Consider the following 21,386-nt stretch of genomic DNA (forward strand, 5'->3'; position numbering starts at 1 on the left):
CTGGGTTGTGAGGTGCCCCTGGCAGCAGATAATGTTGTTCTGAAAGGGCATCACCCCCAGGCAAATCTTGGTGCACTTTTCGACTTCAAATGCAACTACACTGAGAAATTCCTCTAGATTTCCCCATGGAACCAGTTTATTCCCAATTGTGCATCATTTTCCTGTGCCACAGAGGCACGGAAGCCGTGTGTAGACTTACCACATGGGCTGCTAGAGGAAGTCTTGTGAAGTGGTACTGTGGATGCTGTAGGCTTAACACGAACAAGGAAAGGGGAATTAGACCTGAGCCTTGCCCTTGCAAGGGAAATGTGATCAGAATTTGGAATTATTCTTTAAAACGGGTCAAAATAAGCAACCTAATTTGCTATGAAGCAAATCAGTATTCTTTCAATGTTTGCTTTGTCTTGTATCCTTGAGCAGGTGTGCCTCACAGACAAGATTTTTTTGGTTCAGATTAGGGACAGAATCATTGACATTTTTATTAAGGAATGGTAATTAGCGGGCGAATACAAATTGAATCAGAGGATTGCAATCAGAGTAACAGCTTGGAGAAAATCCCTGGCCTTCTTGCTGTGAATTGTGAAGCAGCTAGACTGAGCTGGAGCAGTCAGGGGGATGGGGAAGCAGTGCCAAACAGCCCTGGCTGAGGCAGATCCTCCCCAGTTGTCAGCCTGTGTCCCTGGAAAATGGTCATTCGGAGACAAGCAGAGGGCCAGTTTGGCCTTTGGTTCCTCTGTGTGTTTAAAATAGCTCATAATTAATATTATTTGAGTATTAAAATGCTAATTGTCCACCTGGAACCCATGTGCAAATGCTTAATAGAGGATGAGAGCCCTCACCTGAAGGACCCTGTGATAAACCAGAGATTACAGCCAAGCTGTGGGAAGCAGCTCAGCAGGACAACATCTTAGTTCTGACATGGCAGAGAATGGGAGCCCAGACCCTGCTTACGAGCCCAGTGTCCAAACTGGGAATCATCTCCTGTAGCCCTCCAGGATTGTTACACTTTGGATCCTTTTGGTGTACAGTAGGGCTGCTTTTAAACACCTGCAGTTCTTCTGAGGGACAACTTCACACCCATGAGCTTAGCAACTCTCCAGAAAAGGTGATTTTTTTTATTTTCCATCTTTGGAAGGATGTGCCGGTCCGAGGGTGACACAGGAGGCTGTTCCTGGTGTGCCAGTGTGTGCTGAGCTGAGAGGAGATGGGATCAGCTCAGGGCACCCACGGTGCCCCTGTCAGCAGCACTGGGAGGCCTGCAGGAGGAGGGGGAGAAGGTTGTTCTCTGTTACTGTCCTTGTCACATTTAAAACCTCAGGCAGCTGAGATCTGGTGAATAATTCAGTGAAATTCATCATCAATAAAGGAGTGGTTTTGAAGGGTCCTTCGGGTGGAATTGGAAGTGCTGAGAAACGAGTATATTAAAAATTGACTTTGTGCTATGAAAGATCAAACTCGTATTTAGCCTTTAAATATTTTTTAATGTAATGTCATATTTATTCTCTCTGACTCCAGTTGCCAGGGCCCAGCCTTGCAGTCAGACTCTGAAGAATCTGTGGTTCTGTGAGGATCCTGACGAGCAAATTCAGCAGCAGAAGGGAGGCAGGCTCCGAGATGTGTCATTTCCCCGCTAGTACAGGTGGTTAAATAAGGTAATTTATCTTTTTCCTGAAGTTGGTTGAACCGTGTGTTTAATTTATTTATATTATTGACTGTGGAGGAACTACCCCGGTGTGAAATGTCATCGTCGAGTGCTTTCTTCCACAGAAATCCAGGCTCTGTGTTCATGCAAACTGCTTCCTCTGATGTATTTTTCAACAGTTGCCTAAACCAAAAAGTAAAATATATGCTCAGACTTGAATTCCATTTAAGTGAAAGGTGACTGAGGGTCCCTCAGCTTCTCCTGAGGTCTGGTGGATGTCTGGAAACGATGGGGCTGTAGGGCCTGCAGATTTCTCAAGAGCAGGCTCTGAACAGAGAGTGAAAACACAGGCTAAGGATTTATTTTCTCTTCCTTCCTCTTTTCCTCCTGTCACATGGCAAATTTACTCACAGCATCCACTGGACATTTAGACAGTAATGAGCCTGAATTTCTGTGTTCTTGGGCTTGTGCAAAGGACTAATTGTGTTCCTGTGACTTTCTGTTGACTCACTACATGATCGCAGGTTGTCTCTTCACAAGACCAAATTTTGCTGCTGTTACCAGCAAATGTTATTGGGATCACTCATCAGATTTGGACCCTTCAGTTTTAAAATTTCCAAGCTTCCCGTGGCTGTCCTGGGGCTGACTTGGCAGGTCACCTTTTGTTCTGGGTTTGAACATTTTTTTCTTACCCCTGAAAAGTTAATTTTTGTACTGAGCTTCCATTTTTCTGTGATTTGTTTGTTTGTTTCTTAAGGTTGGGGGTTTTTTTGTTTGTTTATTTAACTTCGTGGGTTTGAGTTTGGGGTTTTTTGTTTGGTTTTTATGGGGTTTAGAAGGTTTATTTTGTTTGGGTAGGTTTGTGTTTGGAGGTTTAGTTTGGTTGGATTTTTTGTTTCGTTGGAGGTTGTTTCACTTGTTTCTGTTTTGAGGGTGGGGTTTCTTGGTATTGTTTTGGAGAATTCCTTGTTTGGGGTTTCTTCGGGTTTGTTTTGGTACGGCCTTTCCTTGTTTATAGTTTGGTGCTTTTTTCCCCGTGGGTGTTTTGGGACACACATGTGGCAGTGCCCGCTGCCCTGCTCTGCTCCCAGCACACATCTGGCTGTGCCCACAACCCCTCCAGCCTCTCCCAGCACACATCTGGCTGTGCCCACAACCCCTCCAGCCTCTCCCAGCACACATCTGGCTGTGCCCACAACCCCTCCAGCCTCTCCCAGCACACATCTGGCTGTGCCCACAACCCCTCCAGCCTCTCCCAGCGCACATCTGGCTGTGCCTGTATCCCCGCCACCCCTTTTCAGCGCACATCTGGAGGTGCCCGGAGCCCCACACAGGTCCCGGTGCACATCTGGCTGTGCCCACGTCCCCTCCGGCCGCTCCCAGAGCACACCTGGTCGTGCCCACATCCCCCCGCAGCCTGTCCCGGCGCACATCTGGCTTGTGCCTGAATCCTCCCCAGCCTCTCGTGGCGCACCTCTGGCGGTGCCCGCATCCCCTCCGGCCGCTCCCAGCACACGCACACATCCATCCGTGCCCGCATCCCCCGTCGGGGCCGGTCGGTGGCCGCCAGGGGACGCGCGGGGGGCGGGCGGGGGCGGTGCGGGAGCGCTCCGGGTTCGCTCCGTTTCCGCCTCGTCCCGCGGGGGCAGCGGCGGCTCCGCGGAGCGGCCGCGACCGAGGCCCGAGCGCAGGTGGGTGCGCGGGGGGAGCCGCGCCGGGGACCGGGCGGGGCGGCTCAGCTGAGCTTACTTTAGCTTAGCTTAGTTTAAGCTCGGCGCGGCTTTGCTAGGGCCTCACGGGCGCTCCGGGCGGAGTTCGAGCAGAGTTTCAGGGCTCGGTCCCTACCGGCTGCCAGGTACGTGTCACACCAAGGAAAGGGCCGTGCCCGTGGGTTCGGGTGGGCTGGGACCGGGGAGCTTTGAGGAGGGGCTTGGGCACTCAGAGCCGGCGCTCTACAGGTGGGAGAGTCTCTGTGAAAGGAGGAACAGCGGAGTGAGCTGATCGCCTGGATGTGCCCTGTGCAGCCTGCTCTGGGGGTTGGGTGATCTGCAGAGGTCCCCTCCCACCCCAGCCGTTCTGTGAATTCAGGTGGAATTCAGCCCCCTGAAGGGGACTGACTGTAAGTGGCAAAGGTGTGGAGGGAAACAAGCCCGAAGTGGGAGGCTGAAAGCGACGTGCTCCATGGAAAAAATTATCAGCCACGTCTGTTGGGCTCCCGCGTGTCGGGGACAGCCACGTGCACCTGATGCAGGATGGACTGCTGTGGTTCTTGGGCACTCTGGCACAGGGTGGTGGTGCTGTTGTATGTGCCCACCTCAGAGTTTTTGGTTTGCTTCAGGTTGGGTCAGGTACTCTCCAGGGCCTGGTCAAAGTCCGTGACTTTTCTTTTTGCTTGTACCAACAAAGGGTGATAAAGGTCTTTGAAGTGGCTGTGCTTGTGTTGTTCAAAAGCTTCCTAGGATGCCTAAAACCAGTACTGTACCTTAAGGATGCTGAGAAAGGCTGTTTCATCCTCCATGTGTGTTGGCAGGCCTGTGGCTCAGAGCTGTGCTGGACAGGGAGCTTTTGGCAAGGCCTGGGGTCAGGCTGCTCAGCAGAGTTCCTCCACTGGCCCTGAGCTGTGCTTTTCCTGCTTCACTTGAGGTTACCTGTGGAACAGGCTGGCATGTGGTTCTTCTGCAAGGGATTCCTTGACAAACACGGGCCAGTGGTTCCCTACTATGTCCAATTTTTTTCTAAGAAACCTGATGCTTCTCTGGAGGCTGGGAGGTGTGGATTGCACACGCCAACCCTCGGCTAAGGCCTCCTGAGCTTTTTAGCATATCAGAATAGTGAAATGAGTTTCTCTAATTGGCCATTTAGATGCTAATTTGCTTCTCCTAGGCCTATGCCAGATCAACCTGCCCCAGAACGTGAGTCAGAAAGAGCCTGCTGTCTTCATGAATTATTCACTTTGCATAACGCACCTGCCTGGCTGGGGATCAGGAGGAAATAAGTCCAAAGTCTGATAAATAAAGATACACCTTGGCAGGTGGAACAGTGCTGGCTTTTCTACCCAGCATCATAGGGTGCTGGGGCGCTGAAGACTGATTTTCTTGGGCAAAAACCGTTTTTTTTATAGCTTACCATATATCAAGTAGCCACACTAACAAGTGCCTCTCATTAATAAAGGGTTGTTGGTACTGTATGTTGGCTTTCCTGTAGAGCTGATTTTATCTTCCCACTTGTAGGACTGGCAGGGACCTCCAGGGCATTGTATTTTATAAACTCTTTATAAGCTCCATCCTAAAAGCAGTTAGGCTTCTTGTCACTGCTGCCAGGATTGGGAAGCAGCTCTGGTGTATGGAAACATTCTTTGTTTTCCTCTCAAACCTCATCCTTACTTGCTCCTTTGCCAGCTTGGCCTTATGTGATAATGACACTTCTCAGTTGCTGTGTGCTGCAGCCAGTTGGTGTTTAATTTGGTCTGGGCCAACCAGAATGGACTGAATGAGGCTTTGAATGAGGTTGTGCCTGTTTTGCTGGCGCTGATGCTGCTTAGATTTGAGCTTTCATGGTGAGACAGACTGGAAAAAGTCTGTCTGATTGGGTTCTTAAGTTGTTGTCCCAAAGCTTGCCAAGGCTTTGTGGTTATTTGGACATTGTGTTTTGGCCCAAGCCACAGAGCTGCGAGTCAAGTCTGATCGTGTTGGATTCTTTGTGTCTCTTGGCTCTCCCTCGGCTGCTGAGGGTTTGTGCTGCTGTGAGGACTTGTAAGGAATGACAAAAGGCTGTTCCTCAGCTGTGCCCCTGTGCCTGGGTGTCTCCCTGCCTGAGAGAGGGGAGCAGGAGATGATGGGGATCACCTGGCTCCACTCTTGTGCTTCCTGCCTGCTTAGCCCTTATTAAAATCATTTTATAGCATTTTATTGATGCTTACAGAAGGCTCCTGTGCCACTGAAGGGGCTGACGAACTGCTAGATGTAGGTGTGAACGGGCAGTTCAAAGTGGGTTGTGCGTGAGAAAAACTTCTATAAAGCCCTGATTCAGCCAGCACTTGTACAGCCACAGTTACTGCCCTGCTCTGGCTCTGAGACTTGGCCAGATCTTCAAAGTCAAGTGCGTGTCTTCTGCCACGTTTCGACAGCCCCGAGGGTTATTCTGTCGCTTCAAAACAGCCGTGTGCTTTGAAATACAACCGTGGCACTGGGATCTTTAAATCATGAGGGGAAGACTTGCGTCTGGAGCAAATGGCCTTTCCCTGCCTGCTCGCCCTTGTCTCCCCGGTGTCTGGGAGGAAAAGGGCCGGGCCGGTGGGCGGGAGGCAGGGGCTGGGTTAACCTTATCAATCTCCGCCAGTCATTTATCCTCTGTCATAGCAACACGAGCAAACACTCACTTAGTTGCTAAGGTTTCCCGGGGATAATGGGGTCTGGTGAGCGGAGCAGAGAGTAATTACACTGCTTCTTTGAGGGAGCAGCCGCTAAAAGGAAAAACAGCCCAGCAGGTACCTGATGCAAACTGGGAGTCCTGGGGGAGGTGACGCCCTGGAAGCAGGCGGGTTAATTACACCGGCACAGCACGCCTTGGGAACTGGGGACTTGTCCCTGGCCAACTGTTTAATTTTGATTTTTTTTTTTTTAAATGAAGTATTTAAAAAAAAAATTGCCTAATTAATTTCCTATGAAAACAAATTAATACAGACACGCGCTGCTCAGCTGAAATAAGCAGGCAAATGAAAGCTGACTGGAGAGCTCCTCACGGGCCTGTGTAGGATATTTTTGTATTTGCAGGGCTCTGAGGAATTAGTGCTTCGTGGGCACCTGTAATCAGCCCAGCTGCAGGAGGGCTGGTGCAGGCTGTGCTGTCGCTGTGTGAGGAGGTGTTTCTGCTGCAGTGACTGCCTCAGTGTCAACAGGACCCTCCAGTTTTAACTTTGGTGTAGTCAAGGTAAAGTCAAAATGTGTTCGAGGTGGAGGAGCGGGGAAGGGACTTGGTGTAGCGAGGTGATGCTAAAAGTACACGAGCTGAAAAAGCAAGCTGATAAATTTGGGATAGAAAAACGTTAGGGGTGTTAAATACAGAGTTGCAGCCTGGCTCACAGAGTGCATGATCCAGGAATCTCTGGAGGCTGAGAGAGTATTCTGGATAAGAATTGCTGTGTCGTGCTCTACTCTTACACTCTTCTTGAAGCATCTGCTCTTGGAGGTGGTCAGATAGCAGGTACTGTGCTCACTGTACACCTGCTGTGACTGTGTTCTGTTACTGAGGTAAAGATACATGATGTTCACGTTGCTTTTCTGCTGAGGAAAATGGCCTTCTTTCGCAGGAGAGCCTGAAATTCTTTGAAGACCATCAAGTCAAAGGGCTGTGTCTGCCTGCCCTCGTTCCCTTTGCTCAGACCCCACTGGAAGACTTTTCCCTCCCAGACTGAAGTCATGTTCTCAGGTGCCCTGTTCTCTGGCTGAAGAGCACAAGTCTTATCATGGGGAGAGCAGAAGCAGAGCTACATCAGAGCTGTAGGCAGAGATGTGCTGGGTTCTGCATCCTCCAGGATGCTCCAGGCTCCCCGTGAAGGGTTGGCTCAGTGCAGGGCAGAACTCCTTCGTGCAGAGCTCCCCTCTGCTTCTGTGCCCAGGGCAGCCAGGTGGACTCAGATTTAATGAGGTTTTGTTTCACATGACTTCCTCCATCATAGGAAAGGAACAAACAGGTGGAGTGCTTTTAAAGCAGGTCATAATATTGGTAAGAGCTCCCTTTTAATTCTGAATTCAAGTAAAAAGCAGAATCTTGGACTGGGAAGTTTTGTTTCTGGAACACTAAGTAACACTGGCTGCTTCTACCCTTAGTTAAATCACTTGAGAGGAGGACAGGGAGGGGATGGCTGGATAAGGTAGGTGCTAACTGGAGTATTTTTGAGAGAGTGCAAGAGACTGCAAGAGAGGGATGTTTCCCCACAGCCCATGGAAATGACTCCCCAGGCTGCTGTGGTTTTACTATCTTAGTGTTTCTGATTCCACTGTACTTCTTGTCCTGTACAGAGATAAGAGGGAGGATGCTTCATCCCTTCCAGATGATGGAAACCACTCCTCTGGCATCATTCCCATGCCCATGAGAGATAGTCCTTTCCCTCCAGTCCTGCTTCTGCCCCAGCAGACTGTGTCCCATTCTTGTTTCCTTCTCTGAGGTAGTCGTGTCACTCCCCACCAGGCTTTTTTTCAGAGGCCAGGGTGCAAAAGCCAACTGCAGAGCCAGTTTAGATGAGAGGAAACAGCACATCCTGATGCCACCAGAAGAAAATACTCCTATAAATATTTCAGGGAATAATCTCCCTGAAGACTGTTTTGGGATATGATGGCTCTTCAAGCAATGTTTTTTATTCCTCCTCTCTTTGCAGATGGTGCTCAGGGAATGGTGGAGAACAGAAAGCGTATGCTGAGTAACAAGAGGCAAAAGAGCATGACATTGCTTGTTTTTGTTCAGTCACGCTGAGCAAAGCTCACTGTGCTGTGAGGCTGCAGAATGCATTTAGGTCTCTCCTGAGAAAAATGCTCAGCTGATGTGCTCTGTTCTGACTCGCCTTCAGCTCTGTTAGAGCAGATAAAGCTCTGCTGAGGAGGGGCAGATGTTTTCAGCACAGCTTTCCACCCTGAAAGCTCAGCTGCTGGCAAAGCAAACTCCCCTGCCCTGGCTCCAGCTTTTATGCTAAACATCCATCCCAGAGGCACCGAGTGCCGCTCACGGTGTGTGCACTGAGCCTCGCCAGTGGACGCAGAGTGTGGGCTGTGCTATTCCTCAGGTGTGCCCGAGTGGGAGGGAGGAATACGTGGTGCAGCTGAAGAGTAATTTAATATATGCATATGTGTGGGGGGCTACATGTGCATATAATCCTGTAACCACACATCACAGGCTTAGAAAATCTCTGGAAAATCCCAGGTCAGCCATTCTGTGTGAAATTGTAGCTTCTCTGTTCTTCTAACCCTGCCCCGGGGGCGGGAGCTGCTGTATTCTTTTGCTGCTCATGCTTGATTGCTCCCCTGTGTGTGAGCTGCTGGGGGATGTGTGTGGGGAAGGTGTTCTCTCCTCGCTTGAGATCGTGGAGAAGATGAAAAGAGCACGAGATGTTCTGGGACCAAATGGAAATGCAAACGCACAGCATGTGCAGCGCTGAGCAGAGCGGGGAAAGCACTTGGTAAATTGAAGGTGCCAGGGTTCAAGGATTTCTTCACTTTCAAAAGTGATCACCTTAACTAATGTAGTAAAGGTTTAAAAAAGTGAAAGTGACACTTCTGTCCTTCCTGTCTCAACCCTCTTTCCTGCAGCTTCCTATCTCCTCCATGCTTCACTTTGCACAGTTGCACAGTTCGGGTTGCACTTGTACAGTTTGAGTTGTGTTGAGCCCTCACCCTTTTTATAGATCTGTCCCTTTGCTCTGAAAGAAATCTGTGCTCCATGTGGAATTTTCCCTCTTCTCTCCTGCCTGTTGAAATCACTCAGGTTTTCAGACTCTTTCCAAAAATCAGATGGTCAGAGAAGAGAGAACTGGTTCACTGTTAGTAACTGGTTTGGCTCTCAGGGCTGCTGTGGGGTTTGGCAAGAGGGAGCTGTCGGTTCTCTGACACAGGTTAGTGTTTCTGTGCTGGGGGTGAGCGTGGCATGTGTGGCACGTGTAAGCTCAGCACAGGGAGGGAGGGATGGATGTGCACAAGCTGTGTGTGTGCCTGTGTAACAGGGCCAAGGCCATCAGCCTGGGATGCCCCTGTGCATCTCCATGCAGAGAGCTCTGTGTGTCAGCAGCAGATAGCTAGGGTAGGTGCAGCACTGACCCACAGGCACTGCTGGGTAACTGTGCTGTGGGTTGAGACTGGAGCAAGTGTTTGCTCGGGAACTACGGCACAGTTGGCAGGGGATGCACCTTCCTGCCATTGTATCTGATTTCTGTTTGCCAGCCAGCATTAAACACGTTATCTCTGCCCAGCAGGTATGGTTTCAAAGCTGGCAAGTGTCTGTTCTGGGGAAGGTAAGTATTAATACCTGGAAATTTATGCATTAGGGCTTCTGAGACACTCGCTCTGCTGGAGACCAAAGCCAGCTGGTTAAAAGCTCGGTACATCAAGTCTAGTTGTGCATCCACTGAAATCTTTTGGCTGTGCCTGTCCCCTGGTGCTTTCCGTTCACCCAGGCTGCTGTGGCAGGACTCACAAGTGCTTAGCTGCAGAGTTTCTTTGGGAATGTTTCTCCCCTGAGCACAGGGAGGTTGGCTCTTGCTGCCTTTACTGATCAGTTCAGTGAAACTGTCACTAAACACGAGGAATCACTGGTGTGACCATGCCGGGGACAGGAGCCACAGCAGGAGATCTGCTGCAAGAGGTGCTGTCTTCAGCATCAGAGAATGCAAACAAGCTGCTGTTGTAGGCTGTAGTTATAAATATCAGGCTATTATGGAGGCAGTTTTAATGAACTAAATGACTTGCCACTATTCATGCTGATTGTAGCGTGGGTTTTTGTTTGTTACCCCATTAAGAGGTAAAAAAGAAAAAGGCAACTATAGCTTCTTTATGTCCTTTTAGCATGGCTTTTTCTGTCAGAACTGCAGCATTGGGGCTCTGGAGGTGGGAAGGCAGAGATTATTCTTACAGATGATGCTTTTCTCTAGTTTGAAATGAAAAATCAGAACTGACAAAGAGTGTCTGGCTTTTTTTTGAGAGTACCATAAAATCTAAACTTCCAGCCTTGCCTTCAAGGTATTTCAAGGTATTTATTAGCTTATATTTTATGAGGATGATGGTATGTTTTTATCGCTGTCTGTGGGTGAGAGTCTGTCTCCTTCCCCTGTGTGAGATGCCAGCAGATCACCTCCCTTTGGTTTGCTGGAAGAGTGGCCCTCTGGGATGGTCAATGAGGCTCTGCCAAGTGCTGCCCTGTGCTTTCTCAGGGGTGGAATGACAGCTGTGCTCCGTGCTGGTGTTTGCTTCTTCCAGGTGTGATCCCTGCCACTCCTGCCCAGCCTGGTGCCATGGCTGACATGATTTTCGGGAGCGGGACGGGCCAGTGGGTTTGCCCCAACGACCGGCAGCTGGCACTGCGAGCCAAGTGAGTCCTCGTCACCCTCCTCCTCTCCTTCCAGCCTCAGCTCTGCCCTGAATCCTTTCCTGCTGTCTGTGTGGAGCACTGGTCTGCTGTCCTGTCACATAGACCCTTCTGTACCCTGCCTGCTGGGACAGGAGCCTGCAAAGCTGGGGCTCAGGGCTGCCAGCCCGCCACGGAATGTGCAGCGTGGTTCGAGTCCATCCCACCAGCCCTCCCCTGGCTGAAAGGAAGGGCCTGGAAGCAGGCTGGTATCTCTGCAGCACCCTAAATATATTTGATAGCATCCCCCAGCTGCCAGCAGCACTCTTTTGTTTTAGGAACTTGTCATTTGATCTTGTTTCCCCCTGAAGTTAAAATTGCTGCATAACCTAAAGACTAAAAGGAGGGAGATGAGTCAAGCACTAGAACTGCATTTCTTTCTTGGATGCTTTCCTTCTCTGGCAGCTGGTACCATGCCTCTGCCACCTCTGCTCTTGCCTGAACCCCTGGGGTCATCCTGCTGCTGCAGAGTGTTGGAAAATAGGAGTGCACCCCATATTTTGGGGGGACTGCCTGGCTGTGAACAGTGCACACCACTGCCACTTCTCCAGCCTGCACCTGAAAGCCTCAGTAAGACAGTTGTGCCAGAGAGTGCCCTGCATTCTCTTAGCAGCCATAACTTTATCCAGTGACCTCTAAACCCCTCCTGAATGGTAATTAATTGAGCTGTGAAAGCTCCTGCCTGTCGCCAAGTGAGCCAAGGAGAAACATCAGCTGCTGTGTGTAAGGCACAGAGGGAAGTGGTTTGCTAAAGTCCTCATGTGAACCTGGCTTAGACCAAGCAGGGAAGTTGCCAAATTTATATTTCCAAGCATGCCCAGTGATTTGTGTGTTTGAAAGGAGGACCTTAGAAATGTGTGATCTGGAGGGAGGAGGATGCAGGTAATCCCTGTGTTTGAGAGTCTGCTGTTGGCATTTGTGGTGTCTGGCATCAGCACCCACCTCTCCAAGGGTACCCCCAGGAGTAGGGTAGCCATTCCCAGGGGCACTGGTTTTCTTTATGGGCAGAGACAAACAGGATTGAGGGCTTGGAGTGGTGAAATATGAAGTGGAGCAGAAAGGGAAGTGAGAGGGCAGGGAGAGACAGCACAGCACTTGGGATGCTGGAGGAGTGACGTGGTCAGTGAGAGGAGACTCCAGCTTTGGGCGTTAGTCATGGAACAGACCCCTCTGGTGAAAGGCTGACGTGGGTCTGTGCCTGGCAGCTTTGGCCTGTGGGGCAGGGCAGGGGTTTTGTGCTTTCCTTTCACAGCTGAATCCTGCCCTCCACCCCTTCCCACAGGCTCCAGACGGGCTGGTCGGTGCGCACATTCCAGACTGAGAAGCAGAGGAAGACACAGGCTCTGAGCCCAAAGGAGCTTGAGGTCATTCTGGAAGTCATCCGCAAGGCAGAGAAACTGGACATCATCGAGCAGCAGCGCATCGGGTACAGTCACGTCCATTTGTCCCCTTCCCTCCCGAGGAAGGGTCAGCACAGACAGAGGGATGGTTCTCCCACCTGCCTGAGCTCAGCCTCCATCAGTCAGAGCATCCCTTAGGTCAGTTATTTTCTCCTCCCGCGTTGCTTGTTTGGAGGTGACGAACACTGGGAAGGATGTGATGTTTTCCGTCTCTCCACATCTTGAGCCTTTCTCACCTCAGGGCTTGCTGAGGTTGCAGCCCTGACACAGTCCCTGGAAAATGCAGCCTGTGCTGAGGCAGCTGCCCCAGTGGCTCTGAAGGAGGCTGGGAAGGTGCCCAGTGCTGGTGGGCGGATGGCTCAGAGGCCACTGCTGGCAGTGCAGTCAGGTTTTCCCTCATCTGCACCAGTCCCCTGGGATTTTGCCTGGAGCAGTGAATGAGTTGATGTTCTAGTTGGCTGAGCCCTCTGGATGGGTTTGCTAGCTTGAATTATTTAATTTACAGGCATCCTTTTGCTGCTGCAGATTTCCATTTGCTTTCAGTCCTGCTGGCGGTCTGGCCTCAGCTGTGTCTGTGATCATCCTGCACTACCTTAAAGCCAGGGAGTTGGGCAGTCCTGTAGCATTTCCCAGCAGCTTCTGTGCTCGTGAGACAGGAAACCCCAGTGACTCCCACCCCGTGTCCAGCAGGCCCAGCTTCCTGCCTCTCCACTTCCCTGCACAGAGTGTGTTAATGAGGGCTGATGAGAACTGACAGTGAGGTTTCTGTGGTAAATGGGAGACCCCAGCAGCAGGGAGTGACCCTGAGGAGCTGGTTGTTCCTGTGTGGTAGTTGGTGTAGCTGCAGCAAGTGATGCCCTTGCTGTTCCCGTGCTGAAGCATTCTCTGAAATGCCTTTGTTAACTCCTGGGAGTTCTCTTGTGCCGAAGTTGAGGATCATAAATCCACTAATGATGGCTCGATCTGGCTGTGCAGTCTGACCTCACCACCACAGGCAGAACCTCTTTCAAACAGACCTTGCCTTCCTCTCAGTGTGGGGCTTGGTTGACGGGACATTAGCACTAATGAGGGTGGGATTGCATGGATAGCAGGATCACTTCCTCCCTGAGCCTCCTGCACACACATGGCTGTGACTGGTCACTGCCACTGATAAATGGCCTGGATGTTACTGTCCCCATCTACAAATGGATGCCTGAAAATTGCCAAGCAGTGATTTCGTGACAGCAGCCTTGCTCTGCATGCTCTCCACATCCTGCATCCTAATTGCTTATCCTACCTTCCTTCCCTTTCCTTGTCCTGCTACTATGGACATTGTGCATACATATGTGCTTCCTGTCTTCCAAGTAGGCTGTGGAATGAAGCAGGGGGCAGTTACTGGCATTCCTGTACTGCAGCCAGGCTCATTTTGGTCTGATGGTTTCAGTCTGGCCTTCCTGCTTCTAATGGGATGTGGCCAAGTCGTGCCTGCAGTGCTGCTGTCAGGGACGTGTAAAAATGGAGAGGGCTTGGCAGGTCTAACTCCTCTGCCCTTTCCCAGTGCTTTTTGACTTGCCTTACTCTGAGTGTTAAAAGCTTTTCCTGCTCTACAAGCAGGAAATGTTTGTGCTGAGACTGTGGCCCCAGTGACACAGAGTTCCTGAAGCGTTTAGGATCAAGCTCTTTGTGTGAGCTCTCTGCCTACTAGCTGAGTCAGGCCTCTCAGTGGTATTTCCAGTTTGATTATTCTGAGCTTGGTGAACGTTGGTAGATGGGCTTACAGGGGTTTATATCTCCTGAAGACCAAGAGCCAGCTGATAGGAAGCACTGAGTGCAGACACTGAAGTGAAGGTACATATGGTCCCAGCAAGGGGCCCAGAACTGCACAGGAGAGGCAGAGGTAGGCTGAGTCTGGAGCACAGTCTGCAGGTTTTTGGCGAGCCTCAGTGCCAGGTGCTTCCATTTCCAAGGTGAGTGCTGTGACCTCTGCTCTGCCTCTCTCCCCGCAGGCGCCTGGTGGAGAGGCTGGAGAACATGAGGAAGAACGCGATGGGGAACGGGCTCTCGCAGTGCCTGCTCTGCGGGGAGCTGCTCGGGCTGCTGGGCAGCACGGCTGTCTTCTGCCAGGACTGCAAAAAGGTGGGTTTGGTCACACAGGTTCCTGCTGTTCCTGATGGCAGATCTGTCTAGGAAAGGCCACCAGACCTCCTGGAAGCTGGATAACTCTGCACAGTTAACTTTGGCCCCACTTGTCTAGGTCGGTGCTGTCAGACCATCAGATTTTCTCTTGCTTCTCTTATTCCTCAGGATCTCAAGGTGCCTAAACTGCCCTTAGTACTGGGATGGGGTGTCTCAGCCCCCTCTGCATCTCCCACTTGGGCACAGAAATGTACAATCATCAAAGACAACTCGTAACAGAGTCTGTGAGCTTTGCTGTGCCCTTAGACCTTCCAGCCACGCCTCTCTTAGAGAAGTCAAGTCCACCCTCACATTCCAAACCAGTGTGAGTTTTCCAGCCCTGTGCTGTGTGTGTTGTTAACAGGACTTCATGGGTGCTGTTTGGGCACCAGTTTCTGGGGAGACTGCTGCTCTGCCAGCGCCTCAGGGACAACTGCTGCTGGTCCAGGCTCCGCAGCCAAGGGGTTAATCTGTATTGCTGTGGAGATGATGATCTCCAAGGCAACCACCTTATCCTGCCTCTGCTGGGAGGCTGGTTTTCCTGCACTTGAAGCCCATCTTTCCCTGGGGAGACACCTCTGTAAGTTACTCATCTCAGCGTGTTACCTGTGCAGGGGTGAGGGTACCTGCCGTGTGCTGGAGTGTTTCTGACTCGATGGTGGTTGGGTGGAAGGGAGCAGCCTGTGCTGACTCTGTCCCTGTTGGGTACTGGCATCAAGGAGACACCGGTGTCACCCAACCTGTCACTGAGGAGATGTCCTGTGGAGCCCACAGAGTAAAACCTGCAGCTTTACTGTGGAGTGCTGCGTGTTGGCACCTCTGTGGTTAAGGGGCCGTGCAGGCCATGGTGGAGAACCTTCGGTGCTGGCAGTGCTGGAGTTAGTGAGATGCAGTTCTCATGCAGAGCAGGCTGCCAAACTGGGGCTGCACTGGTCCACAGTTGGCTGCAGCATTGCTCTTGAAGCTCTTGTGGGAGAGGAAAGGGAGGTGGGTGTCCCATGCAGTCAGACCCGAGGTCCCAGCACCCTTCCATCACACTTGCAGGGCTGGGAGCTGCGGGAACTGTGCTGTCTCTGCTGTCAAGTGGGTTTCTCCACCAGATCCAGTTTGCAGAAGTATCTTGACTGATGCAGGGATTATGCAGAAGATTCCTTGTAAGGCAGTGTCTGGGAAAGGAAATGCAAATCTTTGAGCGCCTGGGTCCTAAACCAGGGAGAAAGTAGCTCTTGAGGAAGGGGTGGGGAAGGAAGCAGCAGTAGAGTTCTGGGAAGTGAAAGGTCTGGTTTGAATGGGAGCTGTGGGGTGGCTCTGAGAGGAGCGTGGTCTGTGTGCACGTGGCCTGTGGAGAATGGGTGGCAGACAGGAGATGGCAGGCTGCTTCCTGTGGTTCAAGCATGTGGAATAACAGGATGTGCTGTATTCCTGCCTTCTTCCCCTGGCAGTTCTGCTCTCACCTTGTCAGAAGCCAGCTAGGTCATGTTGCCACAGGGCTTTCCAACCTCCCTCCTGTGAGCCCACTACACTACTGAGGAGGCAGAAGCTGATTCAGGGACTTCCCAGCCTTTTCCATTTGCAGCTGCAGACAGGAACCCCCAGCTGGTGGCACAGCATGAGCCTGAGGCTCTGGGAGGGCTGTCACCAGAAAACCCCAGAGAAAGGATGGGTTTTTTTTTCTTTATTTATGGTTATTCACTTTTTGTCTGGAGTCTGTTGGGCAGTTCAGGAGCATTCATATCCAGGTTGATTTAGGGTGAGACCCTACTTTTCCTGTGTGCTTTTTGCAGCTGCTTGCAGCTTGGCTGCACTTCTCAGCTGTGTGCAAACCTAGGGAAGTGCTGCCTGGGTGCCCTGGGCTTCTCCCCTTGCTCCTTTTTAATGTTGTGGAGTGAACTCAGGGAACAGTCACCCCTCCAGCAGAGCACATAGAGTGAACTCCTGCTTCAAGCTTGTTCCCTCTTGTCCAGGGACATCCATCACTTGTGCAGTGCTGTATGCAATAAGCAATTTGTCAGGGAATTATGGATTTTTAAAGTTCGTATTTTTCTTGCAGGCAGTGCTCTGTTACCATCTCATTGCAGCCTGTTTAATTCAATAACTGGAATTGTAATGATGCATCTGAAACATAGCAAAGAATTTACCCTCAGCAAGCCCCTTGTGCTGAATGGAGGTTCTTGCATTTCTTGTAGCCTGACGGATTTTCTAAGTGCCACATTCTGCTTTATGAAGAATGCTTTTAATATTAGTTTTTATTATCTTAGAAATGGAGCCATTATGTCAAGACAAAGATGCTTGCAAATCCAGATGTGTTAACAATGGCAGTAGTTAGACAAAGCACAGTGTGCCGTTTACCATGCAGAGGGCATCCTGTATAAAAGGTGAAGTGTGAGTAGGAGAAGAAAGTGCTTTGTCTTGTATTTAATGAGAAATGGGGCTGCATTTAAATGTCCTTGATTTTTTTGTCTTCTTCTGAGGGGTTGTGAGTGATGCTCAGTTTTCCAGCTAGTCTGCAGAGAAGGGGAGGAGGAAAGCGCCGTTCAATATTGGAATTTTGAAAATTTATGGCTGGGAGTAAAATCGGTTGGAAGCTTCCACTAGAGGGAGCGTTTGAATGTGCTATTCGTGTGGGGATTGGGATCTTTGAGGGTATTTCAGACTGAGTTCCTCCCTCAGATTTTGGTTTGAGGCAGGGAGAGTTGGGGGTAGCTCAGGTGGTGTCTGCTGATTGAATCTGCAAATCCCCCTTGGCTTGAGTTTTGATGCACCAGACCCAATAGGTTGTTCCTTGTTTCCCTGTGAGAATGAGGGCAGGAACAGCAAGATGGAGAAGAGCACCAACCTCTGTGAGGCTGCTGGTGCCTCCCTGCTTTCTGTGCAGCATGAGTTGGGCACAGACCTTCCTCTGGACTACACTGACCAAAACAGTTGGGTGTTTATTCGTGCAATGATGCCACTGCCTCAGGTACCATCATTCTGCCACTCTCCTCCTCCAGAGCTGGGCACTGAGCCACTGAGACCTTTGTCCCTGGACACAGACCTCCAGGCTCACAGGAGCCTGGTTAGGGGGATATGTAAGACCTTACCTGGGGATATCAAATTCTCATGTATTTCTCAGCAAGGTTTTGCTCTCCAGAGCCCTCTTGCGAGTGGCTTTTGCTCTGTGAGGATCAAAGAATTCATCCAATTTCTCATTCAAGCTGTATGCCAAGGCTGATAGGCATCAGCTTCATTATATAATATTAGGTGATTCAGGTTGTAAATGGCTTGTAATGCTAGCGGAGACATGAAAGGTCCCTTGTGCAGCAATAAGGGCTGTCAGGCATTCAGGAAATGTGTGTGTAGCTGTGGTCCTCCCACTTCCTAAACACCACAAATCAATAGCAAGGAGCGTGTGGTGAACTGGAAGGGAAGCTGTGGGGTTTAAGTCTGTGTGTGTGAGGGAGGGGAGGAGAGGATTTCCAGTCTTGTACTTGGTTACAGCTGCTTTCCATGCCACAGAGATTGGGTTTAGGGTTCAGAGGAATAAAAAAAAACATTCTGGAAATATGTCTGTGGGTCATGAGGTTTGATTTGCCCTGTGCAGTTCTTTCTCTGGAGTCAAGGGCTGTGCTGTAGGTTTGCCTTTGTCTCATGTCCATATAGATCTGAAGCAGCTTCCTGCAATGAATGGTTCTCCAGGATAAATAAGAAAATTGTGCCCTGTTTAGGTTTCTAAGGAAAGCAAAACAGAGGTCTTGGGAGAGGTGTTTCTCACCCTTCTCTCTCACAAGGGCTCTGTGGCTGTGGGGAGTTGCCAACACCACTTTTTTTTTTTTTTCTCTCTCTCTCTCTCTCCTTGTTTCAGAAAGTTTGCACCAAGTGTGGAATAGAAACCGTTGGAGCCCAGAAACGTCCTCTTTGGTTGTGCAAGATCTGCAGTGAACAGAGAGAGGTAAAATACAGCTGTGGAGGGATGGGGCTCAGCAGCTTTCACCTGCCTGCCTCCTGTGTGGAGCCTACCTGAGCTCTTCCCGGTGCCTGGACACTTGTGAGGCAGCTTGGGATGGGGTTTGGGAGGCTTGGCTGGGAGCCAGGCAGGCTCAAACACACACAGTGGTGACAACTTTGGTTTATGAGGGGGTGGAGGAGAAAAACCTCACTGGCACCTGGAGCCTGTATGGCTTTGTGGAATTTTTCTAGCCATGGCCATAAAGAGACTGTTACCTTACACTCTTTCCCTCCTGGCTCTGTGGCAAATAAACTTGGCTAACTGGTTTTTTTAATACAGCTTCAGAGATGTAGAGTGTAACTGCAATATTTGTCCCTCTAAAAATAACTAGGATTGCAGCTTTTAAATCTGTTTTCCTCCCCGCCTGCAAAATCCCATAACTTGCCAGTGTGAGACTTATAACACAGCTCTCTAGATTTTTATATCCTTCATCCTCGACTTTGCACTGCAAAAAAGTAATGGGCTGCCTCAATTCTTGTCTGCCAGCCAGCATCCACCAGCATCAGGGCTCGCTGCTCTACGGTGAAGTCCACGAATTTGTTCTGTGATCACGGACAGATTTTCACTCATTCCCATCAATTTATTTTTGTCTTTTGCTTGTGGTCCTTGAGCATCAATCCAGTGCAGCTGTTTCTGACCAGCGCAACCGAGTGTGTAACCTGGGTGCTCTGCTAAATCAATTTTTGAGGCACAGTGACAGCGTTTGTGCAGGTGTTAGGGAGGCAGAAATTTTTTTTTTTATGCTTGTTGCGGAAACTCAGCATTGCTTGGGCTTTCCATTGGAGGGGATTGTTTGTGTGGGAGCACTCGCAAAGCCCGTGTTCAGGCAGGATGAGGGATACATAACTTTTGAACAGCAGTGTGGGTAGGGCAGGCAGAGCTCCTTGGGTTTTGATAATAATTTGATATGCTGAATCATCCAGATGTTTTGAATTCCGGACAGAGATCCCAAAATAGAGAGTGAGGCAGGTGTATGTATTTTCTGTGCTCTGCAGGGAAATGGGTATGGGACTAAAATTTGCTTTATTTCTTTTAGTCTGTTTTTTTCTGTGTTTTTTGGTTTTTATTTATCTCAGTCTGTACAAGTGTTTTTTTTTCCTATTTCTTCAAAAAACGATAAGGAACCCTGGTCACTGGACAGAGAACATTAACCTGTCTGGTATGTGTTACCTGTGGCCAGTGTGTGAGGGTACGATAACCTTCAGCACTCTCTCTCTCTGTGAAACCTGAGATACAACCAAAGTGCTTTCCTGATGGAAATGGATGGAACTTTCCTTCTTAGACTAACTAAAATATAGCCCCATCTTGCCTCCCAGCTCTAAGCTTCTGCTTTGTTTTTCTATCCTCTTTAAGGTCAGTTCGGGTCTGTCTCCTTTCTTGTTTGTGAGGGTGCTGGTGCCCTGAACAGGAGAAGGTTGGAAGGGTCACAGTGTGGACACGCAGCCAGACATCAAGTCATACATCCCCTCCGTCCTCCCACATGCCCTGCCTTTATTTTGAGGGAATTGGGAATTGAGAAATAGCAGAAGCCTTGAGGCATGTCAACCAGGGCAAGGAAGTTGAGGCAAATCAGAATAAATGCCTGGAAAGTGACTTTGATCAGTGGCTTTGATTAGTGGCTTTGGTCTTCCCTAAGTGTGTGAGGAAGAGATGAGGCTCTTGGGCCTCAGGCTGATGGCTGGTACAAGTGCAGTCTCTGAAGCTGGTTCAGGTGTAATGATATTACTGGGCATGCACTAAATTAACAGGTTTCTTTTAAGAGCTTGTGTTCACAACCAGTGCCTTGTTGGTGTCTGTTTCTGTGGTCTGACTCTGTCTCGTGTTGCCATCTGCTCTGGACCAAACCCATTTGACCATGCTCTTTGCTGCAGGTGATATTTGCTATTGATGAGTGCAGATGGATATCTGCTCTCTGGGATCAGATAGTCTCATTTCTGTCTAACCTCTGAATCCCTCATGTGGTGATTAGGTATCAGCCCCATTTTACTTCCTGGAATCTGGGCAGAGAGCTTCAGGAATGCCCTGGAGCACTTAGGGTTGTGTGATGGAGTAACAAGTCCATATCACCCTTCTTCTCTCCCCTTGTTGGTGCACAGTGTGACTGAGCAAGGTTCTCCTTTAGCCAACCAGATATGGCCTTAAGGAAGGCTGGTCCCAGGCCACAGAGCCCTGGCAACACCTAAACTTGACCACTGTAGTGGGTGAGTGTTTGATGCTGGTGCAGTCCCTGTCCCCAGGTGTGTGATGGGATGTGGTGTTTCCAGGTGAGGTGGTTCCCTCCACATCAGCACTTTGATCACTGTCTGATTTTCTGAACCACCGCTCAAGCTATTTGGGCATGATATTGGTGAAGCTCTTGAGTCTGTTAGTGAGAGACTGCTGGGCACTGAAGTGGGAAGGGGAGGTCATTTGGAAACCCGAGTGGACTAAATGGTGTTGGCTGGAGTTAATCAGCGTCATCTGGCTGGAAGGAGAGCCTTGGACTGTAATTGTCTCCCTTAGCCTCTGCCATGCACTAAATGAGCACTTGTGTCTCACCAGGCTCTCAGGCCAGGATGGTGAGGTTGGACATTCCCATGTACTAGCTAACAGCTGCAGTGTGGGGCATTGTTCCTACATGCCAAAGCTTTCATCCCTCCACCTTCCTTATTATTATTTATCTCTGCAGGCTTAGTTTGAACCAGCGTAAGTTTGGTGACATGTGGCAGTCATTTCCCCCTTTTGCTGTGTGGACAGAATCTGAGCTGGCTCCAGTGATGATTAAATCATCACTTTGCTTGGGTCAAATGAAGACCCAAGTAGCAAGCTGTTGTTTAGATGAGTTCTTCAGCTGGAATTGAGTGCTTGCTGTCCACAGATCCCTTTGGGAATCCCAGCCTCAGCCACTCAGAGGTGTTCCGTGCTGCTTTCTGTTTCCTTGAAAACCTCCACTGGGAAGGCTGTGCTGCATAGAGATGAGGAACAACGTGCTCTGACACTGTCTTATTTCTGGAGAGTGGAGGCGATTAATGGGCTCTGCCTGCTGCTGTGCATCCCAGTGATCCAGAAACAAAGCAGAGCCTTTGGCACTGCTGGACCTGCCTTGCGGGATGGGCAC

The 21,386-nt window shown here is 50.1% G+C and overlaps 1 protein-coding gene across 2 annotated transcripts in view; it reads left to right on the forward strand.

Annotated features, from left to right (window-relative positions):
• The first annotated feature begins 3,225 nt into the window (after positions 1–3,225).
• Positions 3,226–21,386, forward strand: part of RPH3AL (rabphilin 3A like (without C2 domains)) — a 39,421-nt gene continuing 21,260 nt past the window's right edge. Inside the window, exons 1-5 of one of the 2 annotated variants that reach the window (XM_064677976.1) lie at positions 3,226–3,333; positions 10,603–10,714; positions 12,033–12,176; positions 14,136–14,265; positions 18,146–18,232. In XM_064677976.1, coding sequence (XP_064534046.1) covers positions 10,638–10,714; positions 12,033–12,176; positions 14,136–14,265; positions 18,146–18,232 — 438 coding nt within the window. In that variant the 5' untranslated portion in view covers positions 3,226–3,333; positions 10,603–10,637. Of the gene's footprint in view, positions 3,334–3,430; positions 3,498–10,602; positions 10,715–12,032; positions 12,177–14,135; positions 14,266–18,145; positions 18,233–21,386 lie in introns of those variants that run through there. The other variant, XM_064677977.1, reaches the window with a different exon arrangement.

Source organism: Pseudopipra pipra, chromosome 21, assembly GCF_036250125.1.
Source record: "Pseudopipra pipra isolate bDixPip1 chromosome 21, bDixPip1.hap1, whole genome shotgun sequence".
Lineage (NCBI taxonomy): Eukaryota > Metazoa > Chordata > Aves > Passeriformes > Pipridae > Pseudopipra > Pseudopipra pipra.